General features: G+C 46.5%; 1 protein-coding gene across 8 annotated transcripts in view; it reads left to right on the plus strand.

Moving 5' to 3' along the window:
• Positions 1-25,672, plus strand: part of PIEZO2 (piezo type mechanosensitive ion channel component 2) — a 1,512,892-nt gene that overhangs the window by 1,090,018 nt on the left and 397,202 nt on the right. For 7 of the 8 annotated variants that reach the window (XM_069613375.1, XM_069613368.1, XM_069613370.1 and 4 more), the window contains 3 exons: positions 1,554-1,790; positions 8,977-9,091; positions 24,036-24,241. In XM_069613375.1, coding sequence (XP_069469476.1) covers positions 1,554-1,790; positions 8,977-9,091; positions 24,036-24,241 — 558 coding nt within the window. The remainder of the gene's footprint in view (positions 1-1,553; positions 1,791-8,976; positions 9,092-24,035; positions 24,242-25,672) is intronic. The other variant, XM_069613369.1, reaches the window with a different exon arrangement.

Consider the following 25,672-nt stretch of genomic DNA (forward strand, 5'->3'; position numbering starts at 1 on the left):
AAACGCTACCTTGTTAAGGAAATGTTTACATAAAAAATCAAAACCGCGCAGTTTATTTGCAGGATAGCAGCTCAGTCCTGGAAAAAGGACGTGCACATAGGGGAAGAAGGGGGGCAGGAGGGTCTACCATGGTAGTCCTTCTTTTATGTTTGTGGCTGTACTGGTTTTTATTTTGCCAATCTGGTCACCCTATATATCACACCCAACGTTAGGGATGGGATGGAGGCCTTGGGAGACCTTACATACTCCGGTTTTAGGGGCAGCATAGTGGAGCAGGTGGTGGTCTCTGCCGCCCAGGGCCCCCAGGTACGGATCCACTAGAAAATGCGGAGTGACTTTCTCGCACATTGAAAGCGTGATGCTATTGACCACACAGCCTTTGTAACTAAGCAACACTGTTCACTTTACATGGAGTCTCGGGTGAAATTATACCTACATACACTCACACTTTAGGGAATTGGAAGCCCACCAAATCTTCAGATGTTTCTAGTCATTCAAACACATGTTTATATACCAGGAGTGCCTTGCGTGGAGTTGGGTGAGGGTTCAGACTGCTTCCCCCTGCAGGGCCCTAAAACATGGGAACTCTCACAGACACACATTGGAGAAAATATGATTTATAGCCATGCCTGCTATTTGTAATGATTTGACGCAGATAGGTCTGTGCGAGATTGAGAGCAGATACTATTTCCAGTGAAGGCCATCTCCCCCTGCACTATACATTTTTTTTAATTGTGTTTCAAGCACAGGTTTCACCCAGGCAAGAAGTAGAAAATAATATTTCTAGAATAGATGGGCCTTGCACTAGGCATGCTACCTGTGCTAGTGAGAACAAAGCTATTTGTCACACAGGTTGGTCCCGTGCTACAAGTAACAAAACGTCATCCATAGTAGAAAGAGACAAATAAATACTGCTTGGGCTTGTGATGGACTGGTGCTAGAAACAGTATTCCTTCGACTTCTACTACTAGGCCCATCACAAATGAAATACATGTAATGTAGGTATTAATTATCAACAACACTGCACTCTCCTAAGAGAAAAGAGTGGGTGTGGGAAAAAGTGCGGTGAGAGATAAAGTTAGAGAGATACTGTTAGGTGAAGGGATAGCCCAATGCAGGTTCCAGAACGCGTCAATTAAGGGTTGCCATTTTCTATATTTTCTTTCTTGTGTCATTGTGAAAGTTTCATGGTCAATTACCCTTAATCTAGTGCTATGTGTTTTATGAAATAATTGCACTTGCACCTTGGCAGGCCAGTCACATTGTCACACCTCTTAACACCAATCGCTCATACTCTCTGGTCGTCCTTTATGAGACTTTAGTTGCATGTAATGCGCTCCTGAATTTAGCATGTTCATGTTTGCATTGCATTTCTGCTGACCTTCTGCGTTGCTTCTGTGGCCAGAAAAGGAATAGGAAAGACAAGGGGCTTCGATCAGGACGTATTCTCAGCTCATTGTCAAATAGTCATGGGCTGATCATTTGAGGAAGTATCAGAACGCACCAAGAGCCGATAGTCTATTGAGTTGACGCCGTCCTGTTTTCTCTTCCAGGCCTGGAGCATCACGTATCACAGCTGGCTCACCTTTGTGCTCCTCATCTGGTCCTGCGCCCTTTGGATGATCCGCGACAGGCGGAAGTACGCCATGCTTAGTTCTCCGTTCATGGTCGTCTATGGAAACCTGCTGGTGACGCTGCAGTACATCTGGAGCATCGACCTCAACGACAGCGAGCTGCGCGCGTACAGTGGATTTCTAGAAAGAAAGGTTCCTGGAGAACTTGCTTCCAAGGTATGCATCATTTAGGCCTTCACGCGACTGTATATTTTCAGTTTATCAATGAAACGCAAACAGCGGCGCAGTTCCCAGTGTGCACTCCTGCAGTGTTAGAAGAAGATTGACTACATGAAAGACCCATTCTAAATTAGCTCTACAGAAGCTTGCATAAGGCATACATGCCATTACCTTAATTATAACTTGGCAAGCAGAAGTCAGGCTTGCTGTCGAGTAAATGGGCCTTTTAGTGTCTTCTTTATATCAAGGCGTCATGCATTCTCCTTTAAGGAGATTAGGGCTCAGCTGACCTGAAAAAAACGCCAGTTGCCAGCATTGACCTTTTAATTCTTCCTTTGACACCTCATTTCCAACACCGTGTGTTTGTCCTGTTTGTGACTTTGTAGAATTCCTCTACCCTGTTGTTGGTGACCAGTTTCTATTTCAACCACATATGAGAATTAAAGTGGCCACGATTGAAGACTGGGGCAATATTTTGTGAACTGTGTTTAGAGGGTCAGCCTTTAGCTTTTAATATGTTGGCCCTCCGACCTGAATCTCTGGTAGATATTGAAGGAAGAATCAAAAGCAGAAATGAGCCCTTGGTCTCTATAGAGTGTGGTTCTTACAAATAAGAGGGTAACCAATACATTTTCATATTTTTTTATTGCACACGCCCCACAACAAAGGAACCTGAGAAGTAGTAAAAATACTCCTCAGATTATTCCTCAAGTCCCAGCTTTCACCAACTATCCAGAAACTTTCGTTATGATCTCTTACATACCCAGGTTCCAATTTCTAAGGGGAGAATTTAACATGAGAGTGTTGGTGATCCCATGTAATAAATAAAAAATAGAAAATTGTGAGTTTTGGTCAGCAGTGCTCGTTAACCACCGATACAATAGCACATGCTATTGCTACTTGCTGCCCTTCCAACATGTCTGCAGTGGTTCCTTTTTGTGACAGTGATCAGCTTAGCTTTGTGAATTGGCCCTCTCTTCTTCTTCACACATTTTCAGGCACTACCAGTGTCTGCTTCCAAGCCCTTCAATACTCTCTGGTCAACTGAATAGCATTGCCCCCTGTGACTCTCACTGGGAGCAGTGCTCCTCAAAAGACAAGGAATTGCTGGGAGCCTCAAGTGGCTGAGGCAATGTTGAAACGTCAACTTAGCGGCTTGATCATTAAATCTCCCATCTGCACCCCTAGCCTGCTGGTGGTACGAACCTCTGATGGCATTCTTTTATTTCTGCGCCACCCTAACCAACAGTCCCTGCGGCTTGTGTCTTTCTGCTTGCTATTGTTTGAAGTATGCTGAAGTCCAAATGTCCTCTCCTTCAAGACTTTCCTTTTCCAGATAATCTCCTCCACTTCCATCTGCACATGCGTGGATTCCTATTTGGTTTCACCACTCTGAGGCCCACCTTGCTTCCTTACAATATTTGTACTTGCACTTTAGGGTGTTAATATGAATGCATCTATGTATATGCCCTATGACTTGTTCCACCCCTCTACTCCACACCTCCTTGTAGACCCCTCACTTCTCTCTCTCCATATTTTACAAATCTCAGGACTCTTGTTTATCACCCCACCTCTCCTACTCTTTCACCTATACCTTCAAATGATTTATGGAATGCCTGCTAAAGCTTTTATAAAACAAATTCCACTCTTGACTTTGTCCTTAACCGGAATCTGAGGCCTGGATTGCCTATTTCAATACAGGTGCATCATATGCTCAAATGTCCTGTCCTACTCCTAATCCAATCTGCCTCTTTCCGCTTGTGTAACATCATGTGTAGCTGTACAGGTATCCTCAAATACTCCTCATGGACTCTTCTCCAACCACCTCCCTCAAACCCTGTTTTCGCTACATTTGAATTTAATTTCATCTCTTGTACAAAATTCAGTTTCCTTACCTTCCTAATTCATTACTGCCCAATGTGGTCCTCTTTCTTCCTTCTGTGGGGATCCAGAGTCCCTCCCCACCCTACTTAATCCTTTGATTTCCATTATTTCCATTTTTCTATAGTTGACTTTAATCTTCATCTTCGTACACTCAGTTGGTGTGTCATTTTCTTTTCTAATTAAGGTCTCTTTTAACATAGCCCAAATGAACAACCCTTCTCCACAGATTTCTAGCAGGGCTGTTGATTTAATATTCACTGATTACTCAGCTGACTGCCCCATCTCTGCTTTTCCCTTTCTTACTGTTGAATGTTTTCTAATCTCACTCAATTAAACCTTGTCGTCCCGTGGCCCTCTACTGCTCACTCATTCATGTGATGGAACCTGCAAAAACGTGATACCTCTTCTTTCACTCTTGGATTTGTATCTCCCTCATCTTAACTCATCCTCTTCTCTCCTGTCCTCTGGCATCTCATCACCTTTAGACTTACTATATCCTCTTTCCCTAATGGAGGCTCATCCATAATGGATGACGGGTTGTATATCCGGCACCCTTAATGAAGGAGCCACCGAGCCAAGCACAGCTAAAGCAGGAACATGTGTTTTCTCTTACATTTTGTGGTTCATCAGTGTACATGATCAATGTGCCATGTAAGGCCAGAGGCATTTTCCTTGCCTAACCTTGCAAAGCCCATTGGGCAAGTAGGCTGAGAAACGTCTTGGACAAATGGGTGCATGGGGGGCACCTCCACCATCCCTCACATTCAGGTGTCCAGAGCAGGTGCTTTCCGGTGTTCTGGCTCTGCCAATCATGTCAGAAAACAGGAAGCCCCCCCGGTTCCTGGTTCAAGAGTGTGTGGGGTTAGCTGAGCTGCTGTGCATGGGTGTGTGTGCGTGTGTGTTGTGTGTGTGTGTGTGTGTGTGTGTGTGTGTATTTCTGGGCAGTGGGGCTTGGGTGGGGACATTGGTGTATCCAGCATGGTGGGCATATATTTACAGTGGCATGGCATGTTTTACTGGCTTTATGGACAAAGCCAACTTGATGACCGTGCTTACATGGTGGGGGGGGGGGTACTACATTGGTGCAGCCAGTAAGGATGTTTCTGTACAGTGGAATGGCATAGTTTATTGGCATAATGGGCAAAGTTAACTTGATGAATTTTCTTACACAGACTACTGGTCTTCATTGGTGCAGCCAGAATGGATGTTTTCTTAAAATAGTATGTGTATTACTGGAATTATGAGCAAAGGCAAGATTATGAATGTGCTTACGTGGAACAATGACCGATGTTGGTGCATCCAGATTGTTCATTTTCTGACAATGGCATATCATGCTTCACTGGCATTATGATCAAAGTCAACTTGATTGGTTGATTACGTAGTGGTGGTGGGACTAAATTAGGGCAACCAATATGGACATTTTCTAAGAGTGGCATGTTGTTTTACCCTGACATTAGGATCAAAGCCAACATGATTGTTCCTATTTGGGGATACTGGCACATATTGGTGCACTGGTTTACAAGATTGGTGGAGCCAGCATGATTTATTTTTATACTGACATATATTTTGGGCAAATTCATCATGAAAATGCTCAGGTACACTGTCTGTGACCTTTCATTCATCAGATATTTCATGTGTTATCCTTTAAAATAGATTGTAAACTGTGGCTGTTCACACAATTTGTCACTGAAAGTGTGCTGTAAAATGCATCATTTTAACCCATTATTTTTCTTTAAAAAGCCCTCTTCCAGAGACATTTCTTGGGCACTTAAACGTATTAATGGGAAATGCTCGAAATGGCACACCCTAAAATTGATCCCTCATTTCTTTCCTTGTTAATTCCTCTGCAATCTTGACTTATGTAGTACTAAACATCTAAACTATCCAAATATTACCACTGCACTGTCTATACACTGACGTTTGTTAACTATCCTCACTCTTTTTTCTCCTCAATGTCTTTATCCTGCTTTTTAACTCAAAACTCTCTGCTTCAGACTTTGCTCATGGCTCCACTTCTAAAATTGAGAAACTCTATTCTTTCTTTCCATCCTCAAACACCATCTTGATCTTAACCGACTTTGCTCATTGGCTCCTCCTTTTTAACTATTTCTCTGGTCACTGGGTCTGCACTCTGTTTACTGCTACAACTGCTGATGCAATGTCTGCCCATGTAGGCCTCTCCCATCCTTGCTCCCCATACCAGTATTTCCATGACTACTTCCTTTTATTTACTCCTCTTTATCCAACAAGATAGGGACATATTCTTTTTTTAGCATGCTTCCATTCTTCCTGTTCTTAAAAATCCTACTGTGTGGCAGGTCTCTTTCCGCAGAGTATCATTCTAGCTCACCGGTTCCCTTTCTCGATAAAGCTGCTGAGGAAGCGTCTTAACATTTAACTCTCTCAATATCTTTACTCTCGCTCTCACTCAGTCCCTTTTCAATCTGGTGTCTGACTTGTTTGCTTTACTGTAACTACTCTCCTTGACAGCACAAATGTTCTTACTTTAGCCAGCCATAGCAATTTCATTGAAGCTTTTTAACATGTTTGCTACTTTGGACAATGTTGTTTACTCTACTCTTTTATCATCCCTCTCTATATTTCTGAACTACTCTTATATTTTCTCCCAGACTTAGATAATTTCCTCTCACTTTCTACAGTGCTTCAGTGTTCCTCAAGGTTCTGTTTTTCAAGGTTCTGTTTTTACCCCTCTTCTACTTTCCCTCTACACCATTATACCCTCTTCTATTGTTTTATCATTTCGGTTGAGTTTCCATTTTTATGCTGACCACTCTCAAATGCTTCTTTCCTTCCTTCACTGATCAGCTGCACTATTTTGAATCTAATGTTCTCACTGCTTTCAAATATTGGCTGCCTCACGCACCTCATGTAAAAACATCCAAATAGGAAGTCCTCTTGTTTCTGCACCTTTGCCTTATGGCTTTTGTTTCCAGTCCTCTGTTCTTTTCCCATTAATTCTCTTTTTCTCTGTGCCTGCAACCATAGTGTGACCTTTGTCCCCTCTCTCATATTTTCCGAACATATTTCTTTTTTTGAACACACATGTTCCTTTCCGCATCACAACATTCACAATAACATACCCATTTCCTACTTTCCAAACCGCTAAGAGTCTTACTTTTACACTGATCTCCTTGTGTATTGATGGCGCTGTTCATCCCCTGTTCTCGGTTCCTTTCTGGTATTCTTGACTTCTGAAATCTATTTGAAGAATGCCATGTGTCTGCTTCTCAGCTCTTCATCTCCTCCCTTGACTCCTTTCACTGTCTCCCTTTTACCACATACTTCAATTCTATTAGTGCAATGTTTTATAAATGTATTCAGTAGCTTCTCCCTATCTTTCTTCCCCTGAAACTCTGTACCTTGTCCCCTACACTCTGTCTATGGGTTTCTTGCCCCCCATGGGTTCAATCATGCTATCGCTCGTACTCCATGTTGGCTCACAAACTCTGCAACTCACTTCATTTACATGCCTACTCTTCCACAACACTTGCTACCTTGCAATCTGTGCTTGCTTTCTCCTCTTCATATGAGATTGTTGCATCTTCTTATTATCGTCATTTTTATTGTTCTTCGTGGTTGGGCACAGTTTTCATAATTGTATTCAGTGCTTCCTGAATACAATTATGAAAAGCACACTATCAGTTGTAAAAAAATAGAATTTTGCTTAAGATTGGACACCCCATGCACACCTTAGTCAACAATATATAAACGATCAGTCAAAAACAGAAATCAAAAAGGGAATTCATGAAACTTCAGGTGCAGGGGAGAAATTGTAGTCCTGGCACACGGACCACTTACATAAGGAGCAGGAAGGTTAAGTTCCCAATGTAAGGGAACTCCCGTCCGCTGCACACAATAAAGGGCCGTAAAGCCTAACGTTTTCAAATATCTGTTTAGATAATATATCTACTCAGTGTGTTGTGATTACAGGACCAACTAATCTGAAACAAAATATAATAATTAAATAACACTCTTTAGGCTCTTCTGTGTTCATTAAATCCATATCTCTTTTAACAAGGTGAATCAACGTGTTTCGAGATGCACATCTCTTCCTCGGGGGAATAAATCTTTAAAAATATCTTCAGATGACAAAGAATAATTGCAAAAAATGTATATCTTGTTAGTTTTCCATTATAATAATCAAACTGAAGGAAACTTAAGCTTGACAATTTACCTCATACTCTTGAGATGGTAAAACTCAAACACATATTGGGGAACCCCGGATTCAAATTCTTCCTTGTAGTATGGAATCCAACTCTAAAAAAGGAAAAAGAGCCTAACTTAGTCCATTTCAATAGTGTAAAACGGGTTCTAATACCGAATAATGAAGTATAAGGAAACAAACAAAGCCTCACCTGCTCAAGTTGTGAATGGAGAAATATGTTGGAAAATGGTGTTGGGGTCGAATTAAACCACCACAGAGCGTTCATTAACATAACAGTATTGGAATGTTGCTCAAGGCTGTCTGCCTGTCATTGACACATTGATATGATGGTGATACAAACCTTGCGATTCAAACTATTTGAGGGGTGTAAGGGCCATATGTTTTTTTATGCACCCTCAGCCTCAACTCTATGCAGCCCTTTTGGCAAATCTGTTATACAGTTTAAGGGCCATCTGCCTTTTTTATGCACCCTCTGGTTCTACGCAGGACCATAACTTAGGTGAGGGCACTGAATGACTGTTTCTGTTCGCTTCCCCCATGCCCACCACGGTCCTTGAGCTTTAACTCCTCATTCTTCACTCCACCCAGAACATCACATTGAAGGCGCATCTTCTATTTTATCTTCCCACCGCATCTCTGTGGGCCCCATAGTATATTGTACCCCCATTCAGGTTTGTCCTGGGCCTAAGCCAACCGAGATCCACGCATGGCATCCTTTATAATGATGCAGCAATCCTCATGTTGATGTGGTGGAGTTCTCTAGCTGGCATACGCCTGCCAACTTCAGAACATCTCTTGTCAGATCGTTGGCAGCTTCACTCTTTGATTTCTCATTTACAACGAAATGGACGGTAAGTGCCTTTTTGTTTACTTCTAAAAACAATACGATTGTTATCTCTTACCATTAAATTGACGGTTCCGTTTGACATAAAAGGTTTAAATCAAAACGTAGTAAACCACTGGTGCTTGACCTGGTCGACTGCAGTCCCCTTTTCCGCCCCCTTGTTAATAATTCATGGACGGCGTTGGATGATGCTGCATGCGTCGTGTGCGCGCTTGAAGGCCGGGCGCATGCGCAGTTGGTGATAATGAGATGGCGTCTTTCTATTTCAGATTGTTTTCAATATCACTTTCTGGCTTTTGCTCCGCCAACACCTCACCGAGCAGAAAGCGCAGAAGGTGAAAGAAGCAACATTATCCGAGGTCAAAGTAGGAAACGAGGAAAAAGGTACAACCCACACCTCTCTAAAAATCAGTTATAAGCGCTAAAATGTGGTCTATGTTGAGTACTCACATGTCGAGGTAATATGTATACTAGAAGCTCATAGCTCTCAACCATTTGTGACGCAAAGGCGGGTGAAATCACCCGATTTTGTTTTTGGCGGGTGAGACGCCCATTGGATAGAATGGGCGTGCAGGAGGCTTGGCGGGTGAGTCAACCCTTTACAAGGCGGGTGACACCCGCCAAATGCGTGTGAGTTGAGAGCTATGGAAGCTCGTACTCGCGCTCTCCATTGGAAATTGGAATATTATATGTAAACCGCTTTGAAACACTACATGTAAAACGCTGTATTAACAATCATGTTTGCACTCGTATTATTTTGAATTGATAAAGGTCTGATTGCTTACCTTCACACATCTCTATTGCTTAACGTCACACATTCGTAATCTCTAGAGCTCACTCATTTCATTTTTCTGAATACAATACGGAGATGGTGGTGGGTGGGGGACTGCATTCTACTCTTGCGCAGGCGCACACATAATTTGAGCAGACACACTACCATTACCCTCATGTCCCTCTTCCTCGTCCAGTACTTACTTATGAGGCAGCAGCCTCCATGACAGGAACCCCTTTTCTATTTCTTATATTCCTCCCCATGCCTCTCCCTATACCAGGGAGTATAACATGCCCCTCACCCCAGCGCACCCCAGTTTTTCAGTTCCTGCCTTCTGGCAGGTACATTGGTGGGCAGCTGGGCTTCCCACCGTGGGATCCTCCCATGGTGGGGCTCTGGGGGGGGCATGACCCGGCCTCCGCTGGGCTGTTGGTCGCTGATGGGGTTGGGGGGCTACTGGCGGTCCGGCTTGGCGAGGAGTGCCAGTAGAGCAGTTCCTGGTATGTCCTGATCCCCGCTGGGTGGTCCTGCAGACGCATCTCCAGCAACTCTCCGACTGTGCGAGGGGGGTTGGCAGATGTTTTTTGCCCGGACAACTGGACCAGGTAGCAGAATCGGAAGGAAGAGGGGGCATGCACGGTGGGCTTGATGTTGGTTTCAGTCAGGCTTGCGGCTTTTGCCTGGCTACAGCGGCCTGCCTGATGGCCACAGTGTCGCGGTAGGGACGGGCGCTGTTCTGCCTGCTTTGCTTTGCCTATATATCTGGCACTCTCGCTGGGGACTGCAAGCTGCTGGCTGTGACTGCATGCTCTTGAGCTTGTCACTATGGGGAAACATGCCGGTAATGGGGGCATGTTGCAGTGACCTCCTCTTCCAGCTCTTCTTCCCACGAGGAGGGGTATCAGCGTAAGAGATGGCGTCCCTCATTGGATGTCACTGATAGCAGGCTGGTGGGACTGTTTTACAAGGCTTTGCACCAGGAAGTGAAAGGGAAAGAGTAGAGCACAGACGGTCTTTTCTTCTTCTTCTTTGTCCTCATCATCCTCCAATACTTTTGTTTGTTTGTTTGTTTCTTTCTTTATAGCGCGCGCCAGACCAGAAGGTAGCAGGGCGTGAAAACAAGAATACTTTAGGCTTACAGGTTAGAAAGTTACATGGTTACAAAGATACATTACAGGTAAGTACAAATAAAGCACGTGGCACATATGCATTTACAAGTGTAGGTTCACAGTGGTTGGGCCAGGTCCAATTTGGTTACTAAGTCAATATCTGGTAATGCTAGGATTACTGATCATTTCCTTTAAGCCATTTGATGGTATTCGATCCAAAGAGTGAGTAATATTGGTCAGTCCTTAGGGTTGGTGGGAGGGAATTCCATAGTTGGCCCGCTTTGACAGGGAAGCTATTCCCTCCAGTTGTGGACATTTTGAAGTGGGGAACTTTTTGACTCCGAGCCAGAGTTTAATCACATGGGGAACTGCCTGGACAGGGAATCTGTGGTTCTGGTTCAGATGGCTGCCTACATGGGTTTCGCGGCACAGGAGCCAATGGCGGTGGGCGAAAAGCAGGGGAAGACTTTTCCTCCCCAATGCAGGCACACCTTGAACGCAGGTCTTCCACTCCTGACTGAAGTAAAAGACAAGGTCTCGCAGGAGTGGTGGGATCCAGAGAAGGCTTGTGTCCATAGGTTCCTTTCCAAGCTTTATCGACTCCATGGTGAAGAGAAGTCATTGCCTCAGGCCATGGCGGTGGACACCATCATTCTCAGTCTGGTGGGCAAATCCTCTGCCTCCACAGAAGAGGTTGTTTGTGATGGTGTGTATTCCAAGGTGGATTTCTGTTGGAAAAAGGTCTATTCTGTCTCCCACCTGGGCTTGCTAGCCGCTACTTATGCATCATACATGGCGAAAACGGCTTTGAAGACTGTGCAGTCCTTGGAGCACACCCTGGAAGACGGCACTGACTATGCTCCTGTGTTTCAGGACAAATCGAATTTCTCTTCGACTTGGCTTATGACGGGGTGAAGGCAGCCGCCATGCATGCGGCACATGCATTTTCATGACATGCATTCAGAGTCCCATCAAATATCTACGGCCACCAGGATGTCTTTCACGGGGAAGATGTTGTTTGGGGATGACAAGATCCACAGGGTCTTCAAGGCCTATAAGCGTTCTTTAAAGCTGAATCGTAAGCCAGAGGTCAAATCTTGGTCTACCAGGCAGGTGAAGGGTTCGGCAGAAGTCAGCAGCCCAGCCAGCGTTTCCAGTGACAGTGGGGTAGAGGAAAGCTGCAGTCCTCTAGGAGGTTCGGGACAGTCCATTACCCTGTGCATCCACAGAAGTCCTGACATCAGACTGGTGGGGGCCAGGCTCCGGTTCTTCTTGGGGGCTTGGTTGGCCCTGCCGTCAGATGCTTGGTTGGCCCGTGTGGTGCAGACGTGGTACCAGATGGAATTTGTTACCATGCCTCCCACAACCGGGGTGGTCTTCTCGCCCCTGGCCCAGAACTGAATCAGATGTCAGGCCATGCACAGCAACATCCAGGACCTGGTGGCCAAGGACATGATCTGGAGGGTTCCAGCAGGGCTGCAAGGGTTCAGATTTTATTCCATCTTTTCCTGGTGTCAAAGCCTTCAGAGAAATTCCGGCTCATCCTGGACCTGAAGTTGCTGAACCTGTTTGATGCCGTCTGGAAATTCAAGATGTAGAAACTGCAGATAATTATTATCCTGATATAGGAGAGGGGACTTCATTGCCTCCTTAGATCTGCAGAACGCTTACTACCAGGCTGCCATTTGGCAGACCAATCAGAGATTCCTATAGTTTGCTGTGGGTGGGCGATACTAACAGTTCTGGGCTCTTCCCTTTGGGCTGAAGACCACCCTCCGGTTCTTCAGGAAGATCCTGGAACTGGAGGTGGTGGCCCTTCATGCTCAGGGGATGAAGACCTTCCACTATCATGATGACTGGCTGGTGCAGGCTTCTTCCCGAGAAGCATTGGTGTGTCAAGTGTCGATCCTCTGCAGGACTCTGGAGTCTGTGGGGTTCATCTTGAACAGAACTAAATCGCATTTACAGCCATCTCAGGATCTCCAGTTCATTGGGGCTCGGTTCTGGACTGCCAGGAGCTTGATGCTGCTGCCGGTGAACAGGGCGGTCAAGATTCAGGGACTGGTTCAGATCTTGGTGGGTCTTCAGCAGGTGTCAGCTAGGTTTCTTTTGTGGATCCAGGGGCACATGGCTTCCTGTGTGCTCTTGGCTCCATGGGTCAGGCTGCATATGTGGCCTCTCCTGTCTCACCTGCATAGGCACTGGATAGTGGACTCACAGAAATTCAAGGACCTCCTTCCGGTCCCGGAATCCTTGAAGGAGCAGCTCCATTGGTGGATGCAGCCATTGAGTCTCCTTCGGTGGTTTCCGCTACATCATCCTTGTCTGATCACGATTAATACAGATGCCGGTCAATTGGGGTTGAGTGACACCGTTGGGGAGTTCTCACATCTGGAGAATTGGTGGTATCTGGAAGCATCCCACTCCTCCAATTGGAGGGAACTTGGAGGGAACTGGCTGCGGCAGCAAGGGCCCTGCAGGTGTGTGGCCCGATTCTCTCGGGCAAGGCTGTAGTTTTCAGGACAGGCGGCACGTCGGCCATGGCTTACATCAACCAACAGGGGGATCCCAGGTCTCTTAGGCTACAGCCGTTGGCTGATTCCTGCAGGGCATGGGCCAAACAGCACCTGTTGTTTTTGAAGGTGGTACACATCAGAGGGGTGGACAATGTGGTGGTGGAGCGCTTGAGCAGGGTTTTGCATCTGCCAATTGAGAACTGAAGCAGGAGGTGTTCCGGTTGTTCTGCTGAGAATTTGGGACTCCGGTTTTGGACCTCTTTACCTCTCCCCTCAATGCTAAGGTGGCCTTATTTTGCTTTGGGTCTGTTGGATGCATTGCCTCCTCTACCGTTTATTCCGAAGGTGGTGGTGAAAATTAGGGACTCTGGGGTGGTGGTGAGTCTCCTGGCTCCTTTTTAGCCAAGGAGAGCGTGTTTACCGCTGGTGTTTGAACTGGCCTGGTCTGGTTTTTCTGTTGCCGACCTCCCTGTGCCCTGTGGTTCTGGGTTGTCGGGGGGAAATTCTCCTGGGGTCGGCTGGGCCGTCCGCGGACCTCCGGGCCGGGAGGCCCCAACTCCTCCCGTATATCCCAGAAAAATGAGTATGAGGCACACGCAAGAAGCAAGGTGATTCTGCTGTTTATTAAACAAAACGGCAGGGATGGGTCAAGGATCGTACGAGTCCGTCCTGACACTCTCTCCAATCGTGGGGCTCGCAGGCCCTTTTTACCTTAGTCTGACGCGCTACTTGCGTCACCTGGGAAAAGTTAGCAAAAAACCTATCGCCACTCTGGATTGGTTCCTCGAGTGGTAGGGTTAGTATAGCATACGTATAGAGGACGTTGTTAGTGGTCGAGGGTCAGTCAGATGGTATACTTGGGTTGTCCCTTCAATTTGATACATGAAAATTGTTACATGAAGACCCCTGAGGATTGGCTAATGTTAATGGCGTCAGTGATAAGAGCCCCATGTTCTGATTGGTTCACTCGCGAGCCCCCCAGTCTGGGACCATCGCTGTTCCCAGCTCGCGGTGCACCTGCCATTTGCAACAATGTATCACTATGGGTATGTGCAGACAATGTGAGGATTTATTCATATGCTGGAAGGCAGACTACTCCCACCGCCGCAGATGTCCATTGAGTCGCTTAATTGTATCTGCCTGTGTCTTGAAACATGGGATTCAGGCGCCTCCCTCCTCCTGGGCCTGGCACCCTGTCAGGTTCAGCTTGGTCACGTGAGGAGAGACCGTGGTTGAGGCAGAATTCTGCACATTTAATATTGCATTTTCCACTGTGTGCCTGGCTTAATTTGCAGGTGTGACCTTGGCGTCGGCTTGCGGCATGCGAGTTTGCAACATTGTGCCCTTGACTGTCTGCTCTCGCCGGGCTCATTCTGCAGGGTCAGCAACTGTACTCTTGCTCGTTCAATGTTCAGGGAAGCTCTTGCTTGCGGCCTACTTGGGCCTGGTGCATAGGTGGAGACGTTTGATGCACGGCGCTTTAGGTTATGGTATCATATTGCTTTATCCCCAGTATCATGTCTTCGTTATATTTCTCATTGCAATGCATGGGTTTAGGAGAAGCGTGAGCAAGCATTTTAGATGAGTTCATTGTGCGTCTTGCGTTTCTGCATTTTGAAAAACCTATGTGAAAAATAATAAAGATGCGCGTCAGTGGGTGTGTCCGTCACCTACGTCATAGCACTGAATATGTTCTTCGTGTGGATTGGTGTGGGAGTGTCCAGTGTGCATGTTTGCACGGGTGTGCTGACCGTTGGCTAGGTCGTCATGGCATCTCTAACGATGTGTTCATTTACTGTTGAATGGTTCAGTCGAGTTCATCCATGCTGCAGGTGTCGGCATGGGCAGGGCAGGCTGGTGGGCAGGCTGGTGGGCACATCCGTATGTTCCTGTACCAGGGTATTTGGTCGTCTGGTAGATGGGCAAACTCCTCTCGTGGCGGGTGTCTGGGCCGCGATCCTCTAGGCCAGGGGTGTGAGGGGATTGGTGGGAGCCTTTTGTTCCATTCTCCCACTTCAGTGTTCAGGAGAGTCCACAGTCGGGGTGCCTCACTGGGGCCTGGAGACTGAAAGGGAAGGCCTGCAGCATCTAGATCTGTCCGCTTCTTTGGTGCAGAGTGTGCAATGTGCTTGAAAGCCGACCACGATAAAGGTGTATGATCAACACTGGGGTACATATTCGGCTTGGTGCGAGCGGTACGGTTTATCAGCTCTACAGTGTCCTACTGCAGCTATCTTGCCGTTTTTAGCTGAGGGGTTTGATTTGGGCCTTGCCGTCTCTACCCTGCGGTCCCAGTGGGTGGTGATCATGGTCATGCGGGAACCTTGGGAGGGGGTGACTGAGTATGAGCACCTGGTGAACCGGTTGTTGAAGTGGTTCTCTTATTCCCAACCTTGTTTGGTGTCTGGTCTGCCCAAGTGGGACATGCCATTGGTTTTGAGACGCTTTCAGGGTGTTCCCTTTGAGCCGTTGCCGGGGTGGACCTAAAGTTTGTGACTCTGAAGTTTGTGTTCCTGGTGACTATCATGTCAGCTAGGAGATTGGGGGATATTGGGGAGATTTTGTGCAGGGCTTGATCTGATACCTTGTATTTGCGTTGTGATCCAGCTTGTCGGCCTAAGGTGTCCTCTAAGTTTCATTTGGCACGGGAGGTGGTTCTGCCTTCTCTTATTCCTGATCTATGTTCCCTGAGGATCCTCATTGTCACACCCTGGATGTCCGTAGGGCTGTCCTGGTGTATTTGGAAAGGACAGAGTCCACACGGCAATCTGAAAGTCTGTTCGTAACGTTTGGGGTCTGCAACCAGGGAAGAAGAATGTGGTTCCCACGATCAGTCAGTGGATCAGGGAGTTGATTAAGTTGTCTTACGATGGGTCCAGGCAGCCCCTTCCCTCTGGGGTACAGGGCCGGTCTACAATGGGTATGGTGACTTCCTGGGCAGATGCTTGAGGGGTGGCCTTGCAGGACATTTGTAGAGCGGCCACGTGGCAGTGGCAGATTTAAGGCAAAGGGCCCCGTGGGTAGCACCTGACACAGGGCCCTAGGTGGGCGGGTCATGGAGGCGGAGCTTTGGGTGGGCAGAGTTAATTGTGGTAACAAGTGCACAATGGCAAACTTTAGGGACAAAAGCTATTTTTTATGAAGTTGTCTTTATTACAGTTACCTAGGGGTCAGTTACGCTCCAGTCGAGCTTTACCTTTCAGAACTTTGAATCTCTCTCGGACCCTTCCTGAAGCTCAAATAAATGACTTTCAACTTTGACCACAGACAGTAACATTTGAAAAAAGAGAAAAACCGATTTCTCTTTAGTTTATCAGTGTCCCGATTATGCTCCATTGGGGGGGTGAAGGGTTGACAAGCAGCAACCCAGGGTAGCAACTTCTGCACCATGCGCATGATGCCCTTGTACACCCATTTTATCTCAACAGCAAGTTAAGGTGGCGAGTCACGTGTTTGATCCCTAAATAGTCACGTTTCACAGAGGCCCTTCTATCCCCACAAGTCCACCCTTTCATACAGGGGTGTTGCTAGATTTGGAAAAGATCTGGGCTATGCTAATGTCGGGACTGTCTGGACTCGAGGCTAGCTAGCCTTTTGGTTGTAGCCTCTGAGCTTCTAGCTCTTTGCAACAGATATATATACGTGAGATGTTTTCTAGTTATATCAGGCGTGGCATTGCTTGTCTTGTGCCAATCATTTAAAACCAGATAGACTCAGCATATTGGTGCAAGATCCATGGGGGAAGAAAGGGGAGATGTGTTCTAGTTATATCAGGTATGGCATTGCTTGTCTTGTGCCAATCATTTCAAACCAGATTGGTGCAAGATCCACGGGGGAAGAAAGGGGAGGGGGCTGTGGAGTGAGGAGTGAAAGAGAGCAAGCTAGGTGGAAAGAAAAAGAAAAACAAAGGGGGACAAAGAGTGCTTTTGAGGCGGATGAGAGGGGGGACGAGGGGAATACGATGAAAGGTGAGAGAGGTAATGATGGGTGCTAGAGAAGGACGATGAGAAAGAGGAACAGGAGGGGCAAGTGAGAAGTGGGATGGAGGGATGAGAATGAAGGAGAAAAGAATAAGGAAAAACAGAGAGTCTAGGAGAGGGAGTGAGAAAGATTATATAAAGTTAGTTAAGAGAAAGAAAGACAGACAGAACATAGGATGGAAGAGGAAGTCGTGGGTAAAGGGGAAGGGCGATGGGATGAGATAAGAATGCAGGTGAGAGGATTGTAGAGAAACAGATGAACGAGATGGAGGGGAAGGGAGAAGAAGGCGGATAGGACGAGAAAGAAAGACAGAGAAACAAACACAGATAGAGAGACACAGAGGCAACGAAGTGGGCCCATGGTGGAATCGCACTACTGCGGTCCATGAACTCCCCCTCTGAGCTGGGCCCAGAGCCTCTGACTCACTGTGCCAGGGATGGTCCCTCTGCCTGGCGACCATTGGATCTGCCTCTGAATCAGGGCCGCAATAACCATAAGACAACTCTATAGAGTACTCTTCCCCAGCCAAGGCCTGGCCACGCAGCATATCAAACGGGCAGCCGTCACTACATCCAGCCCAGGGCACGCATTACAAATTAGACAACGAATCACAAAACTGACTGCCGAGGCCTTCCAGAGTTCACCACACCAGAGGAGAGGCACTGAGAGGCCAAGCAGCGAATGGGTGGGAGGCCCTATGGCCGAGCACTGAGTGAGCAGAGAGGCTAGACTTCTCCCAGCGCCCCCAGAGAAGAAAGAACAATCACTAGATGGGCACTGACTGCACTGCTTTTAACATCTGGGCAAGCCCCATAGCTAAGCATCACCCACCGAAATCCGCTAATTCCGAAATTCCACCACACAAAGAGTCCAAGTACGGAATGTGTGCGGTGGCTGCAGCTGCACACTTCCGTCAATAAAGAGGCCAACCACCTACGTGCCCCATTTGATCCCCACAGCAGTAGCTATGTCGAGGCCCAGCAAAGATAAACAGTCAAGGAGGCAGGCAGTTCAGGACACATCAGCCTAAACTCTACAATGAATTTAAAACTAAACGAAAACACACAGTTGCACACCCCTTAGTTTTGGAAGCACAGACGACATAAAAAATAGCAAATCTGCCATCTCTGTCCTCCCTCTCAACCTGTCTCCCCTTCCACTCCTCACCCCTCCCTCCAGTGCCATGAAGCGGCTTACAGTGGGATAGCGCGGATTACACACCCCCTTTAAATAAATACATCCATTTCCACGCAAAGGCCTACAGACAAATGCTTAGAAACACTGGAAACAAAAAAACACTGGAAATAAAAAAACACCCTCAAAGCCCCCAAGCCCACAATAGCCAAGCTTACCTGTTTTAGTAAGCAGCAGCAGCAGACCGCAAACACTGCTGGACGACAGCCTCCCTCGACTCGAGTAGCAGCACCTTCTCTTCTGCAGCTAGGCCCGGGCAATGGCGATTGGCGACTCCTTCCTCGTAGCACCACCACACTGGCACATAACACTGAGTCACCTGGCAGAGGCGGATCTAACGGTCTCCTTTCTTTCTCCCTTCCAATCCTGGGCCAGTGTAGGGACGTCACGAGACGTGTCTACGTCACGGTCGTCTCTCAGGTACCACTACCTACACTGGCCCAGGATTGGAAGGGAGAAAGAAAGGAGACTGGACTCTGGAGTGACGTCCAAGACGTCCAACAGAAAGGGCCCTGTGCTGCAAAGGGCCCTGTGCTGCGTGAAAGGGGCGGGGCCTGGCACAGGGGCCCGGTCGCCATTGGTCTGCCTGGCGACCGTTAGATCCGCCTCTGCCACGTGGGCGATCCCAACATGATCACAAGGCACTACCGCTTGAACTTGCACTCGGAAGGGGCTTCCTCTTTTGGCAGAGGGGTTCTGAGTGCTGCCACTTCATGATTCTGTGGGGGGTCATTATTGCGGTACACCCCATTTCAGCACATCCAATTTGGCGCAGGTCAATTTGACACAGCCAGTTGGGCGCGACCAGTCCGGCGCGCAGATGTTTTGGCACCAGCATGTTTCGGCGTGGCAACTAAGGCATACATTATGATTGCTGTAATGTCTGCACAGTCAGGTCGGTGTTGTTTTGCAATGTCCACAGCCTAAGCACAACTGGGTGCAGGGTGACACGGAGCATCAGTCTTTCCAGTCTTTGTATTTACATGGAAGCAAAATGAATCTAAATACTTGCACAAGCAGTGTGTAGAGAGCGAAAGACACTGGCTGCATAACACAAATGGAGTTCATTCTTGTAGGACCCGGACGGACCAGAAAAGAAGAGGGCATTGATCAGCCAACCGCAATAGTGAAGTTGCAAAAGCAGATGCCCAGAGGGGACAAATGCTTCTTTTTTGAGCAAATGAACACCCCAAACCATGGTGTGGGACAATTTGGCGCCGAACCGGCTGCATCGAACAGGCCGTGCCAAACCTACTCCTGCAGCAAAATGTCCACGCCTAATCGGCCCGCGCCGAACTGCCAGCACCAAAAAGTCCTGCTCCGTTCTTATTGTGTGCTTGTGCAATAAAGTGGTGGTGGCATATGCGTTCTGCATTACCTCTGTTTGCCGTCTGCTTTCTCGTCCCATTCCTTGCCGGGGATTTGGTATGCCTCATAAGTAAGTACTGGATGAGGAGATGAGGAAGAGGGACGTGGAGGTAATGCTTTCATTACTTATCAGTAATCTCCATTACTCCTAGTCCTGCTCTTCCTCGTGACATTACTTGCGACCCACCTTTCCCTCCCTTTTGGGGACGGGAATGGGTCTCGGCAGCCTGAGGTGCGTTGAAAGAAACTGGTGCATGCTAGACTGTAAGGCATGTTATAATCCCTGGTATAGGGGAGGGGCATGATAAGGACTAGAAGAAATATAACAGGGGTTGCTGTCATAGAGGCTGCTGCCTCATTAGTAAGTACTGTGATGAGGAAGAGCATGTCTAGGAGTAATGGAGATTACCGGTAAGTAATCAGGGCATTAGCGACAATGGAAATACATTGTAAACGCATTTGCCCTTGCTCTAAAATGACTGCAGCATGAATACAGTTCACACATGCAACATGAATACAGTGCCATAGACACAACATCACACAGCCTTAGGGCTCATTGTTTCTAGAGCAATGCTTTTCTGTGTGATTAGGTACCGTCTGGGTGCGAAGAATTTTAAGCAGTGGCATTTTAGCACTCGAAGAACAGTTTGTCGTGCGTTTGTGGGCTGTTTTGTATTGTGTTTTCATTTCCCACTCCTTGCGTCATTAAGTGAAACGTAATCAGTGAGATGCATGCGGTACATCATCGGATGATAAAAGCTACATCCATGTATATCACAAATGCAAATATGTGCTTATTTTCTACCTTTAAAAAAAGACGTGAACTACGCAGCAATAATGTCAGTGCTTCTGCTCCTCACATGCAGAATATGAACCCGCTGGCCATATCGCAGGAACTATACAGAAGCGTGCCACCACAGTTTTTGTGCCAGTGGAAACATTAATTTAACAATACATATTTCTGCAGGTGCAACTTTTTTGCACCGCCGCAAAAAATTGCACTGCTCCAGCAAAACTTTCATTTAATACGAGCTCTAGTGATAAACAGCGCCTCCCAGACATTTAGCACAGAGTAAAGTAGTACCAGAGCCAAAACGCACGTGTTGGGACCCAGTTTACATTCCTTTTGGAACTACAGAATAGCAAAAGCTGCTAAACATTATTATCACTGAAAGCACCATCGTATCATGTGCTGTGTTACGTAGATATTCATGCCCATTGCAGCATCGTTTGCAAAATAAGTTGGGATAGTACTGAATATTTACACTAGTTGTACGGTTATGCAGATAAGTGGCTGCACTACACTGTCAGCATAATAAGTACTAGCCCAATCACGGGGCTGAAGCAATGTGAAAAATCACTTGGCACAACCTTCTTAAAATGGGCAATGGAAGAAAGACCAAGGGCCCGATTCATGGAATGTTTTCCACGGTTCAAAGTGCCTTTGCACTGCTGGCACAAACCTGATTCATGGAACTGTGCAAAGTGTATGTTTGCAGCGCAAAGTCAGTGCAGTCATGTTGTACTGCAAAAGGACTGCATTGCATTGACTGTGCACTGACTTTGCACTGCAAAAATACACTTTGCACAGTTCGAACAACAACTCCTTGTATGCAGCTGTGCCGCGGTAGTCCAGAGGGTAGAACAGGCTAATTAAATTGGGAAGAGAGTGCAGAATATCGGGGCAACCATCAATGTGTTGCTGAAATGGATGCAGGAAACCCTCAACAAGGCTCGGATGTCAGTCTGTGGTCTGCTTGGTTGGGGAACTTTTGCAGTCCATGATGCCCAGCTGAGGGACATATTTTAAACGTATCAAATGAAAGTGTGTGCCAGCATAAAAGTAATACAGAATGCATAATGTACACTACAGCCGAAAGCTCGCTACATTACACTGAGGCACAATATCTGAAACAGTCCAGGGTATATTCCCCCCCTCATTGCTACGGGGAAATCTTATAATGTTATCCGAGTATCATTCTAAGTCATACCATGGGTCCATGAGCCAAACGCAGAACCTGGAGGGATAATATTGTCCTTAATGCCTGGTGACTTGACGCTGGAGAATCTTAATTGTTATCGACTAATTCATTTTATTTAATAAGTGTAGGCATGGCTACTTCAGCAATAACTGGCTTAAAGTAAAACATGCAGTTGTACCATTGACCAAATAAACGAAATCCTGCAGTAGCAACAAGCAGGTCCCCCAGGATGTTGTGGCATTGATTTACACATTTTGCAGCAAGAGAAAAGAAATCTGTACATTTTGCAGAATGTGTGCTTAATTAAAATAGTCATGATTAGCTACTAAAACTGTAACATTTCATTTCAATGGTCCTTATGTGCCCTGTATTGAAAACAATCTCTCACAAATGGAATTTGGTCAGATACATGATGCGTGTGGCTCGGGGCCACTGGTACTGTGGGCACTGGTTATCAGAAATCGGTGTGTAGTTGTTGTTCAGTCAAATTAAAAGAAGTGGTAGATGGGTAATTTGAAATAGCATACATTGCATCTTTTACTGCCATTTCCCAAAATATGCGGCACATTTAAAATGGAGACATTTTGTGCTTTTTCGCACTTTAAACTGGATTATCTAAGAACCATTCAGTCCATAGGGGTGTTGTGCTGGTGACTGAGATCCATTCTGCCAGTTTACGTGGCAATGCCCTTCCTATATAAAAACCTAAACTCTTCAATCAACAGCTCCCGCGAAGACTGGGGTATTGCTTGACCTGATAATTTCTTTGATATTTCTGGAAGGGATGGACAGAACTGAGTGCGGTCTACATATGTTGGCAAGGGTAATATTCCTCCACCCATTCATCCCTCCAATAGGTGCTCAAATACTCTGGTACCTTGCTAGTGAAGAGAAGGCGTATAATGCAATGCAGTGATGGGGCACTAGAGATATACATCTACAGTTAATGCCAGTAAAACAGAGATCCTCCTCATCGGCACTCCTGCACCTTCCTTTCCTTTCACTCTCTGGCCGGCCTCCCTTGGCCCTTCCCCTGCTCCGACCTGTGAGGCTAAGAACCTCGGGGGACATCTTCGGCTCCACGCTTTCCTTTTTTCCACACATCTCCAAGAAGTCAAACTACCAATGGAACCTCCTCAGAGGTATTCTTCATGTCCTCTCCTTCCCCCAGAAGCTCACTGTCTCCAGAGCTCTGGTTCTCCCTAGGCTGGACTATTGCAACAGCCTCTTTCAAAATCTTCCTTCCTCTACTCTCCGCCCTCTGCAACTCATCCAGTACAGGACAGCCAAACCCTTGCACTTGGGTCTGTAAATGCAACCCTACAGTCCCCTTAACTGCACTTATTAGACCCCTGTTGCCTGCGCTTAATTCTTGCACTTGCCACCTGCTGGCCGCACTACCGGTTGTTGTTTTGATCACATGTTCAGCGCTTTCCACTTTCCACTCCTCCCCTGCCCCTTGCACTTTCCCCTTTCCCTCTCCCCTGCACTTGCACGTCTTTAATGTCACTGTGCCTAGTAAGATCGTTGTTTACCCCTCCCTTGCCTAGTCGCACCTTGAAACACTTGTTTATGTGCGTGATATAAATAAAATATCATATCATAGCAGTCCCAGGAACAAACATTCTGCAATACAGCTCTGAGTCTGCAGTAAAGAGCACAACTAGTCTCCATGCATGCAAACTAAATCACTGGCTCACACTACAAAGTTAAGCTCTTATTTTCTGGACACGGATTCGCAGGAAGGGGGAGGTCACAACAAGGACACATTTTGGATTTATAACCACGCAGACCCACTTAAAAAAAAAAAAACATAAATATTAAATTTCACATCAATCACACAATGCCAAAGGCTCCTATTAGCCCCTGACAGCCTGGAAGGGACTACTCTACCATGTGAATGTGAAAAACAATATTTATCTTTGACTCATTTACAGAAATAACATGTCTCCCTTATTTCCAATCAAAGTCTTTTCATTTTGTCTTTTCCATTCCATTGTTCATTTTTCCTAATAGCATGCCTTTTACACCCTTATCAAATGCGTAAAGCCTGCCTTTGCCCAGCCGAGATCAATCTGACATACATGTCACCTTTATGGACAGGCTGTAGCACTACTGCCTCATGAGCATTCTTGTGTTCTCTCGTCTAAACACTCATATTTAATCTGCCTGCTTCAGAGTGTATTGGTCTCGGGAGGATAGCTCAGCGGCAACGTGCTTGCCTTGTCGGCTTGCCTTGGAAGCAAGACGACACTGAGCTTGGAAACCTCTGGTGATTAAGTGTGTTATAAATAACCCATCATATCATATCATATCATTGCCCTGAATCTGTCCTGACTCGACCAGCCCAGCATAATGAATGCACTGCAATGGTGGCGTAATGGAGTGTCCCCTGTCTTTTCACAGCAGAGGAGCTACCGGAGTTAGAAGACGAAGAAGGCGACGACAAGGACATCATGAAGGTCTTGGGGAACCTGGTGATGGCCATGTTCATCAAGTACTGGATCTACGTCTGCGGGGGCATGTTCTTCTTCGTCAGCTTTGAAGGCAAAATTGTCATGTACAAAATTATATACATGATGCTCTTCCTGTTCTGTGTGGCCCTGTATCAGGTACTGAGGGATTGCATTCATTCTGCTACTCCAGGAGACCTTGCAATGGTGTGCTGGTGCAGGCGTGTGCGGTGCTGCTGGATTGTGTGTGAAAGTAAGAGGAGGATGCACAGCTCAGTTTGACTTGTCTTCTCATTGGCCATTTGCAGTGAGTCCTGGCCAGTAAGAAACATTAAGAGAAATATAGTTTAGCAGCTTATTGGTTCCTTTTGTGGTTACTATTTGTTGATCAATAGACTTGTCTGTAGGGTTTGTGGTAACACTTTTAATCACTAAGGCCCAACTACACCCCCTCCCCGTCTCCTTCAAGACTTCATTAAAACCTCTTTGCATTACTCACAAGGATCTAATGACCAAGGTCCAGCCTACCTTCAGAACTAGAATAAGCCCTACCAGAGAGATAGCCATTGAAGGTCTTGAATATCTAACATCCTTCCAACACCAGAATTTCCCAAGAGAGCCTTCAATGGTCAAAGGTCTGCAGTCCAAGGCCCACCCTCTGAACCCTCTGACGCTCCTTGCCTTTACACACTACACACAGAACAGCACTATCGGGGCTTCAGCCAGGTCCTTGAGATGCACCTGTTTTGCACCTTATCTAAATACCCTTATTGCCCCTTCCCATTCACCCCCACCCTCTGCACCCTATGCCTTATCTCTGTCTCACTCTCATTTTGTCTCACATCATTTACATTCTGACGCAACTGCTTTGTTTGCGTGGGCATGACGCAAGCACCCATCAAGTAATATTAACCAATTTAATTCTTGTGGAGGAAGCAGTGAAAGGAGAGGGGGCAGAAGAGAAGGATTGCATTAGAGGGGAGCAAATTGCAAACAAAGTCATGCGTGATAGTGACAAGAAACCAGGTGCAACAGTAAGTTAGAATGTAGCCAGTGGCACTCTTGGAAGGGGATTACGTTCATCTATGTGTCATAGAAATGAGGGCTATTACAAGGAGGACAACAGTACGGCCTCTGATCAATATGACAAAGAAATTCGGATTGTTCCACTGAGAGCAGTACAATTATCTCCGACCAGTGTTCTCTATACTGTGTAATGTAACACATGTCCCTAAATCTTGATTTACCCAGATGGTGATATTGCCGATGAAATTCCCAGCAGTCATTTCTGCTCTGATAGCGTAATCTACAACATGACACAAAGGCACTTCAGCGGAAATAAAAGTGAACCCCATTAATGGCCACATTAATAATCAGAGACTCGCGCAGCATCACCTGAATCCCGCCAGTCCTCAGCATTTTTATAACTGGGGCTACACATATAACCCTAAAGGCCCAATTTTGCAGACCTTTATGTTCAGAATAAAACATCAGCTGCCCACTAACCATTTTGCAAGTCCCCCATTGCTGAAAAATACTTCTTGTGATTGCAGCAATTGCCAAAAAAGTAGCATTAGCTGTCACCAATCA

The sequence above is a fragment of the Ambystoma mexicanum genome, chromosome 5p, assembly GCF_040938575.1.
Source record: "Ambystoma mexicanum isolate Mex_15411 chromosome 5p, UKY_AmexF1_1, whole genome shotgun sequence".
Classification (NCBI taxonomy): Eukaryota; Metazoa; Chordata; class Amphibia; order Caudata; family Ambystomatidae; genus Ambystoma; species Ambystoma mexicanum.